Source organism: Orcinus orca, chromosome 2 (assembly GCF_937001465.1).
Source record: "Orcinus orca chromosome 2, mOrcOrc1.1, whole genome shotgun sequence".
Classification (NCBI taxonomy): Eukaryota; Metazoa; Chordata; class Mammalia; order Artiodactyla; family Delphinidae; genus Orcinus; species Orcinus orca.
This window is the reverse complement of record NC_064560.1, coordinates 106,416,868-106,432,247: the sequence shown is the minus strand read 5'-3', so window position 1 is coordinate 106,432,247 and position 15,380 is coordinate 106,416,868. Positions and strand designations below refer to the sequence as shown.

The window sequence follows — 15,380 nt, the reverse complement described above, 5'->3', positions numbered from 1 at the left end:
GGGAGGAGGGTTTCTTTTTTTTTTAAATAAGCTTATTTCATACTATACACGTGTCATTCACTTTGCAAGGCACGAGGGTCTGGAGACTTATCTTTATGATGTGAAGAATTGTTCTTCGAGGGGCAAATTAACAATGTGGACATCTTAACACGCTTTCTCAAACTTAAGGTTTATTCACTGATTATCTTTGCTTTCAGCTGTTCTTGGAGTACACAATTTGCTCAACAATCCCAAGTTTGATGAAGAAACGGCCAGCACGAAAGGCGGCAAAGGGCATGTGAGAAGTAAGCTGACGTGAAATCTGTGGTTTTATGAAACTTGGGAGCCTCCGGGTGTTGCTGGTAGGAAAGAGGCCTGTTGACTGGGCCCCCTGGGGAATCCAGAATTCTTTTAGGCTTTGAAGGTGGTTTTTGCCAGTTCACCAAGGATCACTAGGCTCTGAGCAGTCAAACCAGGATAGACTAGCCAGTACTGGGAGCTCTGTCTGGCAGCGTAACTAGTACCAATCAGTGTTTTGCCCAGAACACACTGTCTTGATAGGTCTGTTCAGTCAAAAGAGAAAATTACTGATAAAAAAGGTTGCTTAGGGCTTCCCTGGTGGCGCAGTGGTTGAGAGTCCGCCTGCCCATGCAGGGGATATGGGTTTGTGCCACAGTCCGGGAAGATCCCACATGCCGCGGAGCGGCTGGGCCCGTGAGCCATGGCCGCTGAGCCTGCGCGTCCGGAGCCTGTGCTCCGCAACGGGAGAGGCCACGGCAGTGAGAGGCCCGCGGGACCGCAAAAACCAAAAACAAACAAAAAGGTTGTTTAGCACAGAATGCAGAGTTTTATGTTCTTAACGATGTTTTAATCAACTCTGGTATCAGATAGGTTTCCTACTCTATTCGAGTGCCTTTTTGTCTCAGTAACGGATGTTTGTCATTAGAATTTGAATACCTGCTTCCCCCGGAGAGCATGAAAGACACACTGGCATGGACTTGCTGGCACAGAATGTACCAGACCGCTATCTTCTATGTCACGATTTTCTGGAGAAACGTACAATTCATTAGACTCTCTCACTCATTCGTCAGTCATTTACTAAATACCTGCTGTTGCAGGAATGTTCTAGGCTTAGGTACAAAGGTAAAAAAGGTGGTCCCTGCCCAAAGGAACTTATCTATCCGTGGGAGGGATGGATCAGTAATGAGGTAATTTCAGTACAGTGTGATCCAGGTACTATGAAAACTCACAGAAGATCACAGCTTTTCTTAGATTAATTATATTTTATTCTCTTTGACGGTGATTTGGGCAATGCTTTCTAGTCTCAGCAGTCTATTTATCAGTTGCTGTTTATACAGGGTAATTTACCCAGAAAATGAGCAATATTCCTTTTATTTACCTTCTGTTTTCTTATGCATACAGATGCAAAGTGTTCATCCTTTTAATTTCAGTATCAAAGGGTAACATTCTGACAACATGTTTGTTATTAAAAGTCTGGTGCATAACCTTCTGGGTTTTTATACATACACATACACACACATATCATTAACTTTTTAAAAGACTTAATTTTTTTAGAGCAGTTTTGTGTTCATGGCAAAATTGAGAGAAAGGCACAGAGATTTCCCATATACCCCCTGACCCTCCACATGCACAGCCTCCCCCATTATCAACATGCTGCACAGAGTGGTATGGTTTTTACAGTTGATGAACTTACGTTGACACATCGTTATCACCGAGTCCATAGTTTACATTAGGGCTCACTCTTGGAGTTGTACATTCTCTGCGTTTGGAGAAATTAACAATGGCATGTTTCCCATTACAGTATCAGGCAGAGTAGTTTCACTGCCCTAAAATTCCTCTGTGCTCTGCCTATTTACTTCTCCTTCCCTGCTAACCTCTGGCAACCCCTGATCTTTTGTCTCCATCATTTTGCCTTTTCCAGAATGTCATATAGTTGGAATCATACAGTATGTAGCCTATTCAGACTGGCTTCTTTTACTTAGTAATATGCATTTAAGGTTGCTCTATGTCTTTTCATGGCTTCATAGATCATTTATTTTTTTTATTGAGATATAGTTGATGTACAATATTACATGTTACAGGTATACAACTTAGTGATTCACAATTTTTAAAGGTTATACTCCATTTATAGTTATTATAAAATATTGGCTATATTCCCTGTGTTGTATAATATATCCCTGTAGTTTATTTATTTGTACTTCTTAATCCCCTCCCCCATCTTGCCCCTCCCCTCTTCCCTCTCCCCACTGGTAACCACTAGTTTGTTCTATGTATCTGTGAGTCTGTCCTTTTTGTTATACTCACTAATTTGTTTTATTTTTTAGATTCCACACATAAGTGACATCATACAGGATTTGTCTTTCTCTGTCTGACTTATTTCACTTAACATAATACCCTCCAAGTTCATCCATGTTGTTGTAAATGGTAAAATTTCATTCTTTATTATGACTGAGTAGTATTCCATATATATTATCCATTCATCTGTTGATGTACACTTAGGTTGCTTCCATATCTTGGCAATTGTAAATAATGCTGCTATGAACATGGGGGTGCATGTATCTTTTTAAGTTAGTGTTTTTGTTTTTTTCAGACATATACCGAGTAGTGGAATTGCTGAGTCATATGGTAGAGATAGATCATTTCTTTTTAATGCTGAATAGTATTCTGTTATCTGGATATACCACAGTTTATTTATCAATTCACCTACTGAAGGACATCTTGGTTGCTTCCAAATTTTGGAAATTATGAACAAAGCTGCTATAAATATCTGTGTTCAGGTTTTAGACATAAATTTTCAGCTCCTTTGGGTAAATATCAAGGAGCCTGATTGCTGGATCTTACGGCAAGGCGTTTGGTTTTGTGAGAAACCACAAAACTGTCTTCCAAAATGACTGTACCATTTTGGATTCCCACTAGCAAAGAATGAGAGTTCCTGTTGCTCCACACCCTCACCAGCATTTGGTTTTGCCAGGGTTCCAGGCTTTGGGCATTCTAATAGATATGTAGTGGTATCTCATTACTTTAATTTGCATTTCCCTGACAAATATGATGTGGAACATCTTTTCATATGCATATTTGTCATTTGTATATCTTCTTTGGTGAGATATCTGTTAAATACTTTGGCCCATTTTAAAAATCAGGTTGTTTTCTTATTGTTGAGTTTCAAGAGTTCTTTGTATATATTGGATAAGTCCTTTATCAGATGTGTCTTTTTTTCTGGTTTTTTTTTTAATGAATGAAAGATTTTTAAAAATTCTATAGTGCTTTACAAATTTCAAAAGTTTCGTACACACGATTTCAAATAATCCCATAATAACCCTTTTTTTCCCCTCTACTCCTATATTGCCCCTCCTCTCTTCCCTCTCCCTACTGGTAACCACTAGTCTGTTCGCTACATTTGTGAGTCTATCAGATATGTCTTTTTTTTTTTTTCTTTGCGGTACGCGGGCCTCTCACTGTTGTGGCCTCTCCCGTTGCGGAGCACAGGCTCTGGACGCGCACGCTCAGCGACCGTGGCTCATGGGCCCATCAGCTCTGCGGCATGTGGGATCTTCCTGGACCGGGGCACGAACCCATGTCCCCTGCATCGGCAGGTGGACTCTCAACCACTGCGCCACAAGGGAAGCCCTATCAGATATGTCTTTTGCAAACATTTTCTCCCAGTCTGTGGTTCATCTCCTCATTCTCTTGAGAGTATTTTTCGCAGGGCGGAAATTTTTTATTTTAATGCAATCCAGGTTATCAGTTCTTCCTTTCATGGTTTATGCCTTTGGGGCTGTGTCTAAAAATTCATCTCCAAACCCAAGGTCATCTAGATTTTATCCTATGTTATCTATCTCATAGTTTTGCATTTTATATTTAGGTCTGTGATCCATTTTGAGTTAATTTTTGTGAAGGGTGTAAGGTCTGTGCCTAGATTCACTTTTTTTTTTCACGTGGATGTCCAGTTGTTCCAGCACCATTTGTTGAAAGACTATTCTTTTCTCCACTGTATTACCTTTGCTCATTTGTCAAAGATCAGTTGACTATATTTATGTGGGTCTCTTTATGGATTCTCTATTCTGTTCCATTGATCTATTTGTATATTTTCACCAATATCACACTGTCTTGCTTTCTGTAGCTTTAAGTCTTGAATTTGGATAGTGTCAGTTCTCTAATTTTGTTCTTCTCTTTCAGTATTGTGTTGGCTATTCTGAGTATTTTGCCTCTCTATATAAACTTTAGAATCAGTTTTTTGATATCTGCAAAATAACTTTCTGGAATTTTGATTGGGATTGCATTGAATCTGTAGGTCAATTTGGGAAGAACTGACATCTTGACAATATTGAATCTATCCATGGAATATCTCTCCATTTAGTTCTTTGATTTCTTTCAGTACAGGTTTGTAGTTTTCTTCATGCAGATTTTATATATATATATATATATATATATATATATATATATATACACATACACACACATATATATGTATATATGTACATATATGTAGTTAGATTTATACCTAAGTATTTCATTTTTCATTAACATTTTTTTCAAGTTGTGATTCTCTTATAAATACCTGTAGGTTTACCTCATTCTTCTAATGAATAGATAGCCTTGTATTATGTGATTATGCTATAACTTGTTTACCATTTTTGCATTGATGGACTTTTTTAAAAATTTATTTTATTTTATTTTTTTATGTATTTTTGGCTGTGTTGGGTCTTCGTTTCTGTGCGAGGGCTTTCTCCAGTTGCTGTGAGCGGGGGCCACTCTTCATCACGGTGTGCGGACCTCTCACTATCGCGGCCTCTCTTGTTGTGGAGCACAGGCTCCAGACGTGCAGGCTCAGTGGTTGTGGCTCACGGGCCTAGTTGCTTCGTGGCATGTGGGATCTTCCCAGACCAGGGCTCAAACCTGTGTCCTCTGCATTGGCAGGCAGATTCTCAACCACTGTGCCACCAGGGAAGCCCTTGATGGACATTTTGTTTATCATGTTTTGCTGTTAGAAGTAACGTATCAGTGAACATCCATAAATATATATCTTCATATATTCATGCTACTTTTTCTGTAGATTAGACTTTTAGATATAGAATTGCTGGGTCATAAAGTATCCACATTTTATATTTTAATAGATAATGCCAGGCTTCCCTGGTGGTGCAGTGGTTAAGAATCCTCCTGCCTATGCAGGGGACACGGGTTTGAGCCCTGGCCCAGGCAGATCCCACATGCCGCGGAGCAGCTAAGCCTGTGCGCCACAACTACTGAAGCCCGCGCGCCGTGCTTCTCAATAAGAGAAGCCACTGCAATGAGAAGCCCGCGCACTGCAACGAAGACCCAACGCAACCAAAAATAAAAATAAATAAAATAAATTAAAAAAAATAGATAATGCCAAATTACTTTTCCAGAAAATTTGTACCAGTTTACATTCCCACCAACAATGTATGAGGATGCTTTTTCCTCCACATTGTTGCCAACTCTGAATATTCTCTTTTTACATTTCTTGGCTAATCAAATGGTATCTCATTTTTAAATTTCAGAGTTTAATTACTTATTATCTTTTTTGGTTGACTGATAGAGATTCCTCTGATCATTAGTTGTTCATTTTCGATTGGGTTGTATTATTGACTTGTAGGAGCTCTATGTATCTTGGGATATGAACCCTTTGTATGTTACACATATTGCAAACATTTTCTGTTAACTGCTTTTGAGAATTCTTCCATTCTTCTTTTCTATTCCTTTCTCTTCCCATACCATCCTCAAAATTAAAGCTCCAAAATGGAACTCAGAGGACGGTGGGCCAGGGGAGGATTAAGGTTTGGGAAATAAAGAGACTCATTTTTGGGCTTCCCTGGTGGCGCAGTGGTTGAGAGTCCGCCTGCCGATGCAGGGGACACGGGTTCGTGCCCCGGTCTGGGAAGATCCCACATGCCGCGGAGCGGCTGGGCCCGTGAGCCATGGCCGCTGAGCCTGCGTGTCTGGAGCCTGTGCTCCGCAACGGGAGAGGCCACAGCAGTGAGAGGCCCGCGTACCGCCAAAAAAAAAAAAAAAGAGACTCATATTTTTGCATCTTAGATTCTTTGGTTTGGTTATTATAGTCTGAAAGAGGTCCATGTGGAGCAGCAGTAACTACCCACGGATATTCTTTTGGGTGTTGGAGTTTGCTGTAGGGCCTCCTGCACTTTTGGCCCCATGGAGCATCAGCCACTGAGACTTCTCACTGCAGGTGAAAAACACCCACCTTTGAGGCTGTAACTCAGAATCATACCATTCCTGTGCTTGCTTAGTTGAGAGTAAGCTTACTGTCATTGATATCGGAGTATTATTGGAATCAGAGCATATGAAAGGGAGGTCATTTTGGGGGACGTCATCTCTGATTTTTATGGGAGAGCCCTTACGTTTTATTTTTAAAATTAAAACTTGTGTCTTAGATGTGGTCAAAGGTGAAAAGGTCAAGCCAGTATTTGAGGAACCACCCAATCCCACAAATGTGGAAGTAAGTCTGCAGCAGATGAAAGCCAATGACGCCAGCCTGCAAGAGGTCAACCTCAACAACATTAAGGTATTTCATTACAATTGTTATCCGTTGAGGTCAGAAAACTTACTGGAGATGACTGATTGCCTGTTTTACACCTGTTTAAAATCCTTTGTACTCACTGGATTTTGAGGCACAATATCCTATTTGAAAGAAGTGGGTTTTTAAAAAAGAGTGATTCCTAGAATTCTTTGAAAAGAATCACAGTACTTGTGTTATACACAGTGTATTAGCTATCTATTGCTGAGGAACAAATTACTCCAAAACAACAAACAGTTATTATTTCACATAATTTCTGAGTGTCAGGAATATGGGAGTGACTGGGCTGGGTTGCTGTGGCTCAGGGTCTCAAATGAGGCTATAGTAAAGCTGTCAGCCAGAGCTGCACTTGTGTGAAGGCTTGACGAGGGCACAGAAATCCATTTCCAAGATGGCGCAGTCATGTGTCTGTTGGCAGGAGGCCTCAGTTTCTCAGAACGTGGATCTCTCAGTAGGACTGCCTGAGTGTCCTCACGTCATGACAACTGGCTTCCCCCAGAGCAAGTGATCCAAGAGAAAAAAAGAGAGACTAAGCTGGAAACCACAGTGCCTTTTATGACCTATTCTCTGAAGTCACACATTGTCACTTCTGCTTTGACCATAAGTCATGTCACTCTCAAAGGGAGGGTAAGATGTGTGTGTGTGTGTGTGTGTGTGAGAGAGAGAGAGAGAGAGAGAGAGAGAGAGAGAGAGAGAGCACTGCCTGACATCTTTTTTGTTCATTCTTTTTGGGCCAGTTTCTAGCATTTAATAATATTAACTAATTTTTATTAAGTACTCGCTATGTGCCATATCCTTTGCTAAATACTTGAAATTCATTATCTCATTGAATCCTTAGTGGGACTTAAAGAGGTTCAGTTGCCCACAGTCACAGAGCTGGCCTGTAGTACTCTGTAAACTCACATTAGCCTCTAGCTGTGCCCTATATTGTCTGCCTCCCCAGTGCCCAGTACTAGGCTAAGTGCCGTGGAAGAGGAAGTAAGAGTCATGCGGTATTCATTCTGAAGAACTTAAATTACGAGAAAAACACTAAGCGAATAATTACATGATGTGGTCAGCCCCCACATGTGGAATTGTGGGTAAGGAAAATTTTGATCCTGCCTAGGAGAGCCAATAAACCAAGGAGGTGATATTTCTGCTGGGTCTTGAAGGCTGAGTAGGAATTAGAGCAAAGGATAAAGGAATTTCTAGGCAAAAGGAAAAGCATATCTAAAGGTATGGACGAAAGAAAGACCATGGGATAGTAAAAGAATGGCAAGCAGGTCAGTCTGGCTAAAATATAGACAATGAAAGAAGGAAAGAGGAAAGTGTGCTGTATGCATAATTTGGACAGTAGGGTAAACAGAAGTGATACCAGAATGTCACATTGTGTTAGATTCCCTTATTGGACGCTAAGTGGTGCTATTTGGCTTAGGATAGGTTGGTTGCTAGAGAATGGGTGATGAAAGTCTTTTAGAAAGGGTAACATCTAAACATACAAGGTATTTAAAAGCTGTTGGTCGTTAGCTTGGGGTGAAGGTGCTGCAGAATGATTCATCAAGGATCTGTGTCTTCCTCATCTTAGAACATTCCAATTCCGACCCTGAAGGAATTTGCAAAGGCTCTGGAGACCAATACTCACGTGAAAAAGTTCAGCCTGGCCGCAACCCGCAGCAATGACCCTGTGGCGATTGTGAGTAAAATTCTTACAACTATAACGTGAAAATATTTAATTCATTAGAAGCTATTTTTAATTTGTTTTATCAATTAACAATGTTCAGATCAGGTAAATTTATTTTCTGTATAGTTAATAAACAAAATTAGTTATAATGAGACAGTAAAACAAGAACCCAACTGTCAGGCACTTTGAATTCACTAGAATTTTGTTAGCACTACACTTTTTGGAGAAAGAGACAAGATTAGATTTGGTATTTAGCTAAGTAAATATTTAGATTTTGTTCTGTGCTTAGTACAAATTTTCTGAAATGTTTGTATCTACAGTAACATTCTGTCCCAGTAAGTGGATATTATGAGACCCCCCTGCCAAAGCCTACAGGAACTCGGCCCATATAAAAAATGTTAACATATATTTCATTTTAATCTTTGAAATGGATTACACAAAAACAGAAAGATCAATGGAACAGGATAGAAAGCCCAGAGATAAACCCACACACATGTGGTCACCTTATCTATGATAAAGGAGGCAGGAATGTACAGTGGAGAAAGGACAGCCTCTTCAATAAGTGGTGCTGGAAAAACTGGACGGGTACATGTAAAAGTATGAGATTAGATCACTCCCTAACACCATACACAAAAATAAGCTCAAAATGGATTAAAGACCTAAATGTAAGGCCAGAAGCTATCAAACTCTTAGAGGAAAACATAGGACACTCTATGACATAAATCACAGCAAGATCCTTTTTGACCCACCTCCTAGAGAAATGGAAATAAAAACAAAAATAAACAAATGGGACCTAATGAAACTTCAAAGCTTTTGCACAGCAAAGGAAACCATAAACAAGACTAAAAGACAACCCTCAGAATGGGAGAAAATATTTGCAAATGAAGCAACTGACAAAGGATTAATCTCCAAAATTTACAAGCAGCTCATGCAGCTCAATATCAAAAAAACAACCCAATCCAAAAATGGGCAAAGACCTAAATAGACATTTCTCCAAAGAAGATATACAGACTGCCAACAAACACATGAAAGAATGATCAACATCATTAATCATTAGAGAAATGCAAATCAAAACTACAATGAGGCATCATCTCACACCAGTCAGAATGGCCATCATCAAAAAATCTAGAAACAATAAATGCTGGAGAGGGTGTGGAGAAAAGAGAACACTCTTGCACTGCTGGTGGGAATGTGAATTGGTTCAGCCACTATGGAGAACAGTATGGAGGTTCCTTAAAAAACTACAAATAGAACTACCATATGACCCAGCAATCCCACTACTGGGCTGAGAAAACCATAATTCAAAAAGAGTCATGTACCAAAATGTTCATTGCAGCTCTATTTACGATAGCCCGGAGATGGAAACAACCTAAGTGTCCATCATCGGATGAATGGATAAAGAAGATGTGGCACATATATACAATGGAATATTACTCAGCCATAAAAAGAAACGAAATTGAGCTATTTGTAATGAGGTGGATAGACCTAGAGTCTGTCATACAGAGTGAAGTAACTCAGAAAGAGAAAGACAAATGCCATATGCTAACACATATATATGGAATTTAAGAAAAAAATGTCATGAAGAACCTAGGGGTAAGACAGGAATAAAGACAGACCTACTAGAGAATGGACTTGAGGATATGGGGAGGGGGAAGGGTAAGGTGTGACAAAGCGAGAGAGAGGCATGGACATATATACACTACGTATAGATAGATAGCTAGTGGGAAGCAGCCGCATAGCACAGGGAGATCAGCTCGGTGCTTTGTGACCGCCTGGAGGGGTGGGATAGGGAGGGTGGGAGGGAGGGAGACGCAAGAGGGAAGAGATATGGGAACATATGTATATATATAACTGATTCATTTTGTTGTAAAGCAGAAACTAACACACCATTGTAAAGCAATTATACTCCAATAAAGATGTTAAAAAAATGAAATGGATTAATGTGTCTCAAAAATATTTTAAACAACCAAATCTTGAAACAATTTTTGTTTGATACTGTTAACCAGAATATGAAAAAAATAAAAAACAACCAAAAGCCCTATTCCTTCTATGCACTTCAGTTAATTCAGGTAAATAAGGAAGCCCCTGAACCCAAGGAAATACTACTGCCATTTCCATTATCAGCGTTAACCCTCCTATTAATAGCTCACATTTCTTGAACAATTAGTAAATGCCACTGCTGATCTCTGTGCTTTACTCACGTCGTCTCACCTAATCCTCACTATAATACAGTGAGGTGTGTACTATTATTAGTTCCCACTCTAACAGATGAGCAATTTGAGGCTCAGAAAGGTTAAGTAACTTTTCCAAAGTAACACAACCAGCAAGTGGCAGAGCCAGGATTCACCACCAGGTCTTTCTTGTTCCACAACAAGGATGCCTAACCACCAAGCTATGCTATATTTACATACTGTGCCTCACTGTCGTACATTTGCTAAACTATGGCAGTTGTCAGAAGCCTGAGCATCAGGCTACATCAGTGGTTCTACAGCATCTGATTCTCAGCACTTGAATTAAGCTAGAAAAACGAAAGTTTTCTTGACTTGATGATGCGATTTAAAGTAACATGTCTTTTGGAAGATCTAAAAGAGCATTAGGGACTTCCCTGGTGGCGCAGTGGTTAAGAATCCGCCTGCCAACGCAGGGGACACAGGTTCGATCCCTGGTCCGGGAAGATCCCATATGCTGCGGAGCAACTAACCCTGTGTGCAACACCTACTGAGCCTGTGCGCTAGAGCCCGCAAGCCACAACTACTGAGCCCGCGTGCCACATCTACTGAAGCCTGCGCACCTAGAGCCGATGCTTCGCAGCAAGAGAAGCCACCGCAATGAGAAGCCCGCGCACCGCAACAAAGAGTAGCCCCTGCTCGCCGCAACTAGAGAAAAGCCCGTGTGCTGCAATGAAGACCCAACACAGCCAAAAATAAGTTAAAAAAAAATAGCATTAAAAACGGACAACATGAAAGTAATGACTACTCATCACAGTGTTGGCACAGAGTAGAAATTTGAAAAATACTTGTTAAATGAATGAATGAACCTGCCCTCCAACCTCTCAGCATTAGACAATATTTCCATGATGACTACAGCAAATTTGAATTAAGCACTCATGTAAAAGAGGGGCTAAGCTACAGAACTGATGTTTTCACCAGTAATTCTTACATATCTAAATTTGTAGGTTGAAAGCAGTTTTGAATTTGAAACCTATCATTAAAATAGAAAAAGCAGAACTAGATTATTGGTAAGGTGAAGTTAGCAATTTAAGGGTTCTTATCTGTGTATGATTTTGTGTATAATCTCTGCCCTTTAGTAGGTTTGTTTTCAATAAAGCAAAAATATTCACAATACATTTTGTAAGTAAGTAACTAAAGGGATAAATAAAGAAATGATTTGTCATTTCTGTTTAACATAGTATTTACAGTAAAATGGCAGGGATGCAAATAGTGTATAGTTCATTGTCAGCACTACTAGTAAGCAGTCTAACTTCTACTCTAAGTCAAATAGATAACTTGCTAAATGGACTAAATAAATTTCAAATATAATAATCTCTTTGTTACTGTTTTTAATCCAACAACTATGTATTGTATGTATGTCATGTGACAAGCAAACCATACAACTTCAAGGAAAAACTGTTATCCTTGAGGGTGTGAAAAGAAAAGCCTCCTTCAGCCTTATGCCTGGATGACTTCACATGGTCCAGCCCTCACCTGGCTGACCCCAGGTGGTTCCCCTTTCAGCTATGCTATAGTCAGGAAAGAACTTTTCTATAGGTTGTAATTTGGTTGATTACCCCACAGGCAACAGAGATATTCAGACTGTTATTATGGCTGAACAACTTGCTGTTGAGAATGACAAATCAGCATTAAAGCAAGAACTTCAAGACTTTTCTATGTAAGGTTCAGAAACGGATTCAACAAAGTACTTGTGGGATTATTGTGAATATAGGCCAGCTATGTGTATGTGAGATGACATTATCCCCATTTTATAGATGTGGCAACTAAGGCTCAGAGTTTGAGTAATTTAACTAAGATTACGCAGCATGTGGCCAAGCCAGGAAGCAAACTTAAGTGACCTGTAATCAAATTCAGTTTGCCATGCTCCAAGCACTTCCATATAACCACACCTATAGCAGGGAGTATTAATGAAACTTGCCATAGTAATGAATGCCGATGTAGAGAAAAGGCCCAAATGTGTAAAAAAATGCTATTACATATTATTAACAGGTATGCCACATAAAAATCAGAAGTTTCGGACAGCACTGTCCAATAGGAATAAAATGAGAACCACAAATGTAAGCCACGTGTGTAACTAAATTTTCCAGTAACCACATTAAAAAAAAATGGCGAAATTAAACTTAATAATGTATTTTATTCAAACCACCATATCCAAAATATCATTTCAAAATGTGAAGATGTAATGAAGTCTTTTACAGTATTTTTTCCATACTACATCTTTGAAATCCAATGCATGTTTTACATTTAAAAACATTTAAAATTCAAGCACATCTTGATTCAGAACAGGTGCTATTTAAGGGCTTCATAGCCACCTGTGTCCTGTGGCTACCACTGGAATAGTACAGGTTTGAACCGTGCATGAAACTGCTTTTCCGGGCAATTCTATAAAGTACTGAAAGCAAAACCTTCTCTTTAAAAATGTATTTCTACTCTAATTATTTATGTAACCTTTAAGAAATCTAGTCTTCGTTTTACTAATGTTATTATCCCCAGCACATGTAGTAGATGCTTAAATATTTGCTGAACTGTGGTGAACCTGGGCCTACAGCCCAGGGTTATGTTTGGCTGGATCTCTCTTCCCTGTTTTGTTCAGTATGTGAAAAGTGTTTTCTCAAGTTTAAAAGAAGTTTGCAGGATCGTGGCTACTTGCCAGGAGGTCCTGCAACTTTTTTACAAAGGCCTAATTGCTCTGACATTTTGTTATTCTAGTAATAGAAGTAAATCCCAAAGCTTGCAGCATCCATAAGGAAAGGCTTGATGCATTCCCTTCTGGGGCTCTAATTAAAATGCATACACTTAATTCTAACTAAAGACCTAGCACTGAATAAATGCACTTTAATTTACATGGTGTACAATAGCATCAGTCCAAATCCTTGAGCTTCCTGGTAGTTCAAGCAGCTGCTTGACTAATACACAGGATTGTTCTTCTAGTCCAGTGATTGTCAACTCAGGGTGATTGTGCCCTCTAGGAACATTTGGCAGTGTCTGGAGATATTTTGGGTTGTCATGACTGGGAGGGGTACTGTTGGCATTTCGTGGGTCTCAGAGACTGCTAAACCTCCTACGATACACGGGACAGCCTCCCACAACAAAGAATTATCCAGCTTCATGTCAGTAGACCCGAGGTTGGAAACCCTGTTCTTGTCCCAAGTTGGATTCCTTCTTCTTGTCTTTTCTGCCATAAAAGCAGTTAAAATAGTTCAGAAGTTCCTCATTCTACTCCCCAGAGCAATCACTGTTAGCAGTTTATTTTTCATTCTTCTCATTGTATGACTTTAATTAAAGTGGTTTTCAATCCTTGCTGAACATTAGTTACCTGGAGAGCTTTTCAAAAATGCAGTTGTAAATCAACTACACTTCAATAACAAAAAACAAAGCAAACTAAAAAAGCAACTGTCCAGGCCACAGCCTGAGATTCTGATTTAATTCTTCTGGGGTGGGGCCCAAGCACTGCTATATTTTTTAAAGCTTCCAGGTCATTCTAATATGCAACCAGGGTAGAAAAGCACTAATATACATGCACTTATTTATTTTTTATTTTTTGGTACGCTGGCCTCTCACTGTTGTGGCCTCTCCCATTGCGGAGCACAGGCTCCGGACGCGCAGGCCCAGCGGCCATGGCTCACGGGCCCAGCCGCTCCGTGGCATGTGGGATCTTCCAGGACTGGGGCACGAACCCGTGTCCCCTGCATCGGCAGGCGGACTCTCAACCACTGCGCCACCAGGGAAGCCCTGCACTTATATTTTTGATCAATTATCTTAGACAATTTTTGATTCTCCATTAGAAAATATGAGGGCAGTTCTGTACCCACTCTACCTTCTATTCCTCCTTCCTTTCTACCTCTGAATTGTAGTTATTCTATCATTTCACGCATTTGAGCTTTATACATTTTATGTCATTATATTCTGTTATGTATATAGATTGACTCCAAAAACATTAAAACATCACCAGCATTTACAATTATCTGGCTGTATAAATATATGAATCTCTGTTCTCATGGGCCTTAAAATCTGGTGACTAATGGCAGCCTGATTCTTGTTCCTTTGTGAGTAAACTCTTCTTGCGAAAAACTTTTAGGACTCTCTCTTTTCTCCTGGAGTTCTGAAATTTCATCTGTATGTGCCCACATAGTCTTTTATTTAGTCTGCTGAGCATCCAGCAGTTTCTTTCAGATAAAAACTTGAAGCTTTCTTCAACTCTGGGAAATTTTTCCCTATTATTTTATAGTTTCTTCCTTTCTGTTGTCTTTTTTTTTATGGTCCTTCTGAAACTCCAATAAGATGAATGTTGAGCTTCTGGATCTTTCCCTCCGCACCTCCTAACATTTCTCTTGTATTTTCTCTTTGTCTTTTACTCTACATTTTTTAAAACATCCTCAGTTCCGTATTCTAGATCACCAACTTGCTCTTCAGCCATGATCATTTTATAATTCTAAATGCCCATTGCTTTTTAACATTTCAATGTAGTACAGATTTTCAAAACTTTTTCTTGTTTGTTGTCCTCTTTTTTAAAATATATGTAATAGCCAGTATTTATTTATTTATTTTTATTTCCTTATTTTGCGGTACGCGGGCCTCTCACTGTTGTGGCCTCTCCCATTGCGGAGCACAGGCTCTGGACGCGCAGGCTCAGCGGCCATGGCTCACGGGCCCAGCCGCTCCGCGGCATGTGGGATCTTCCCAGACCGGGGCACGAACCCGTGTCCCCTGCATCGGCAGGCGGACTCTCAACCACTGCGCTACCAGGGAAGCCCCATTTATTTATTTTATGGCTACAATGTTTTTTCTTTCTCCTTTTTCTTTTCTTTTTTTTTTGAAGTAGGGCAGGGTGGAGAGAGACTATAGCAATTAGAAGTTTTACATATTTATGTTTTCTGAATAATCTCTGTTCCCTGTATGGCATGTTCTCCTTTTTGGTCAACTTGGCTTTTCTCTT

At 39.8% G+C, this 15,380-nt stretch overlaps 1 protein-coding gene across 7 annotated transcripts in view; it reads left to right on the top strand.

Moving 5' to 3' along the window:
- Positions 1 to 15,380, top strand: part of TMOD2 (tropomodulin 2) — a 54,528-nt gene that overhangs the window by 21,869 nt on the left and 17,279 nt on the right. For all 7 annotated transcript variants that reach the window (XR_007475558.1, XM_033409144.2, XM_004281673.3 and 4 more), the window contains 3 exons: positions 198 to 284; positions 6,411 to 6,541; positions 8,118 to 8,225. Coding sequence is in view for 6 of the 7 variants with exons in the window: in XM_033409144.2 (XP_033265035.1) it covers positions 198 to 284; positions 6,411 to 6,541; positions 8,118 to 8,225 (326 nt within the window). In the remaining variant the exon portion in view is untranslated. The remainder of the gene's footprint in view (positions 1 to 197; positions 285 to 6,410; positions 6,542 to 8,117; positions 8,226 to 15,380) is intronic.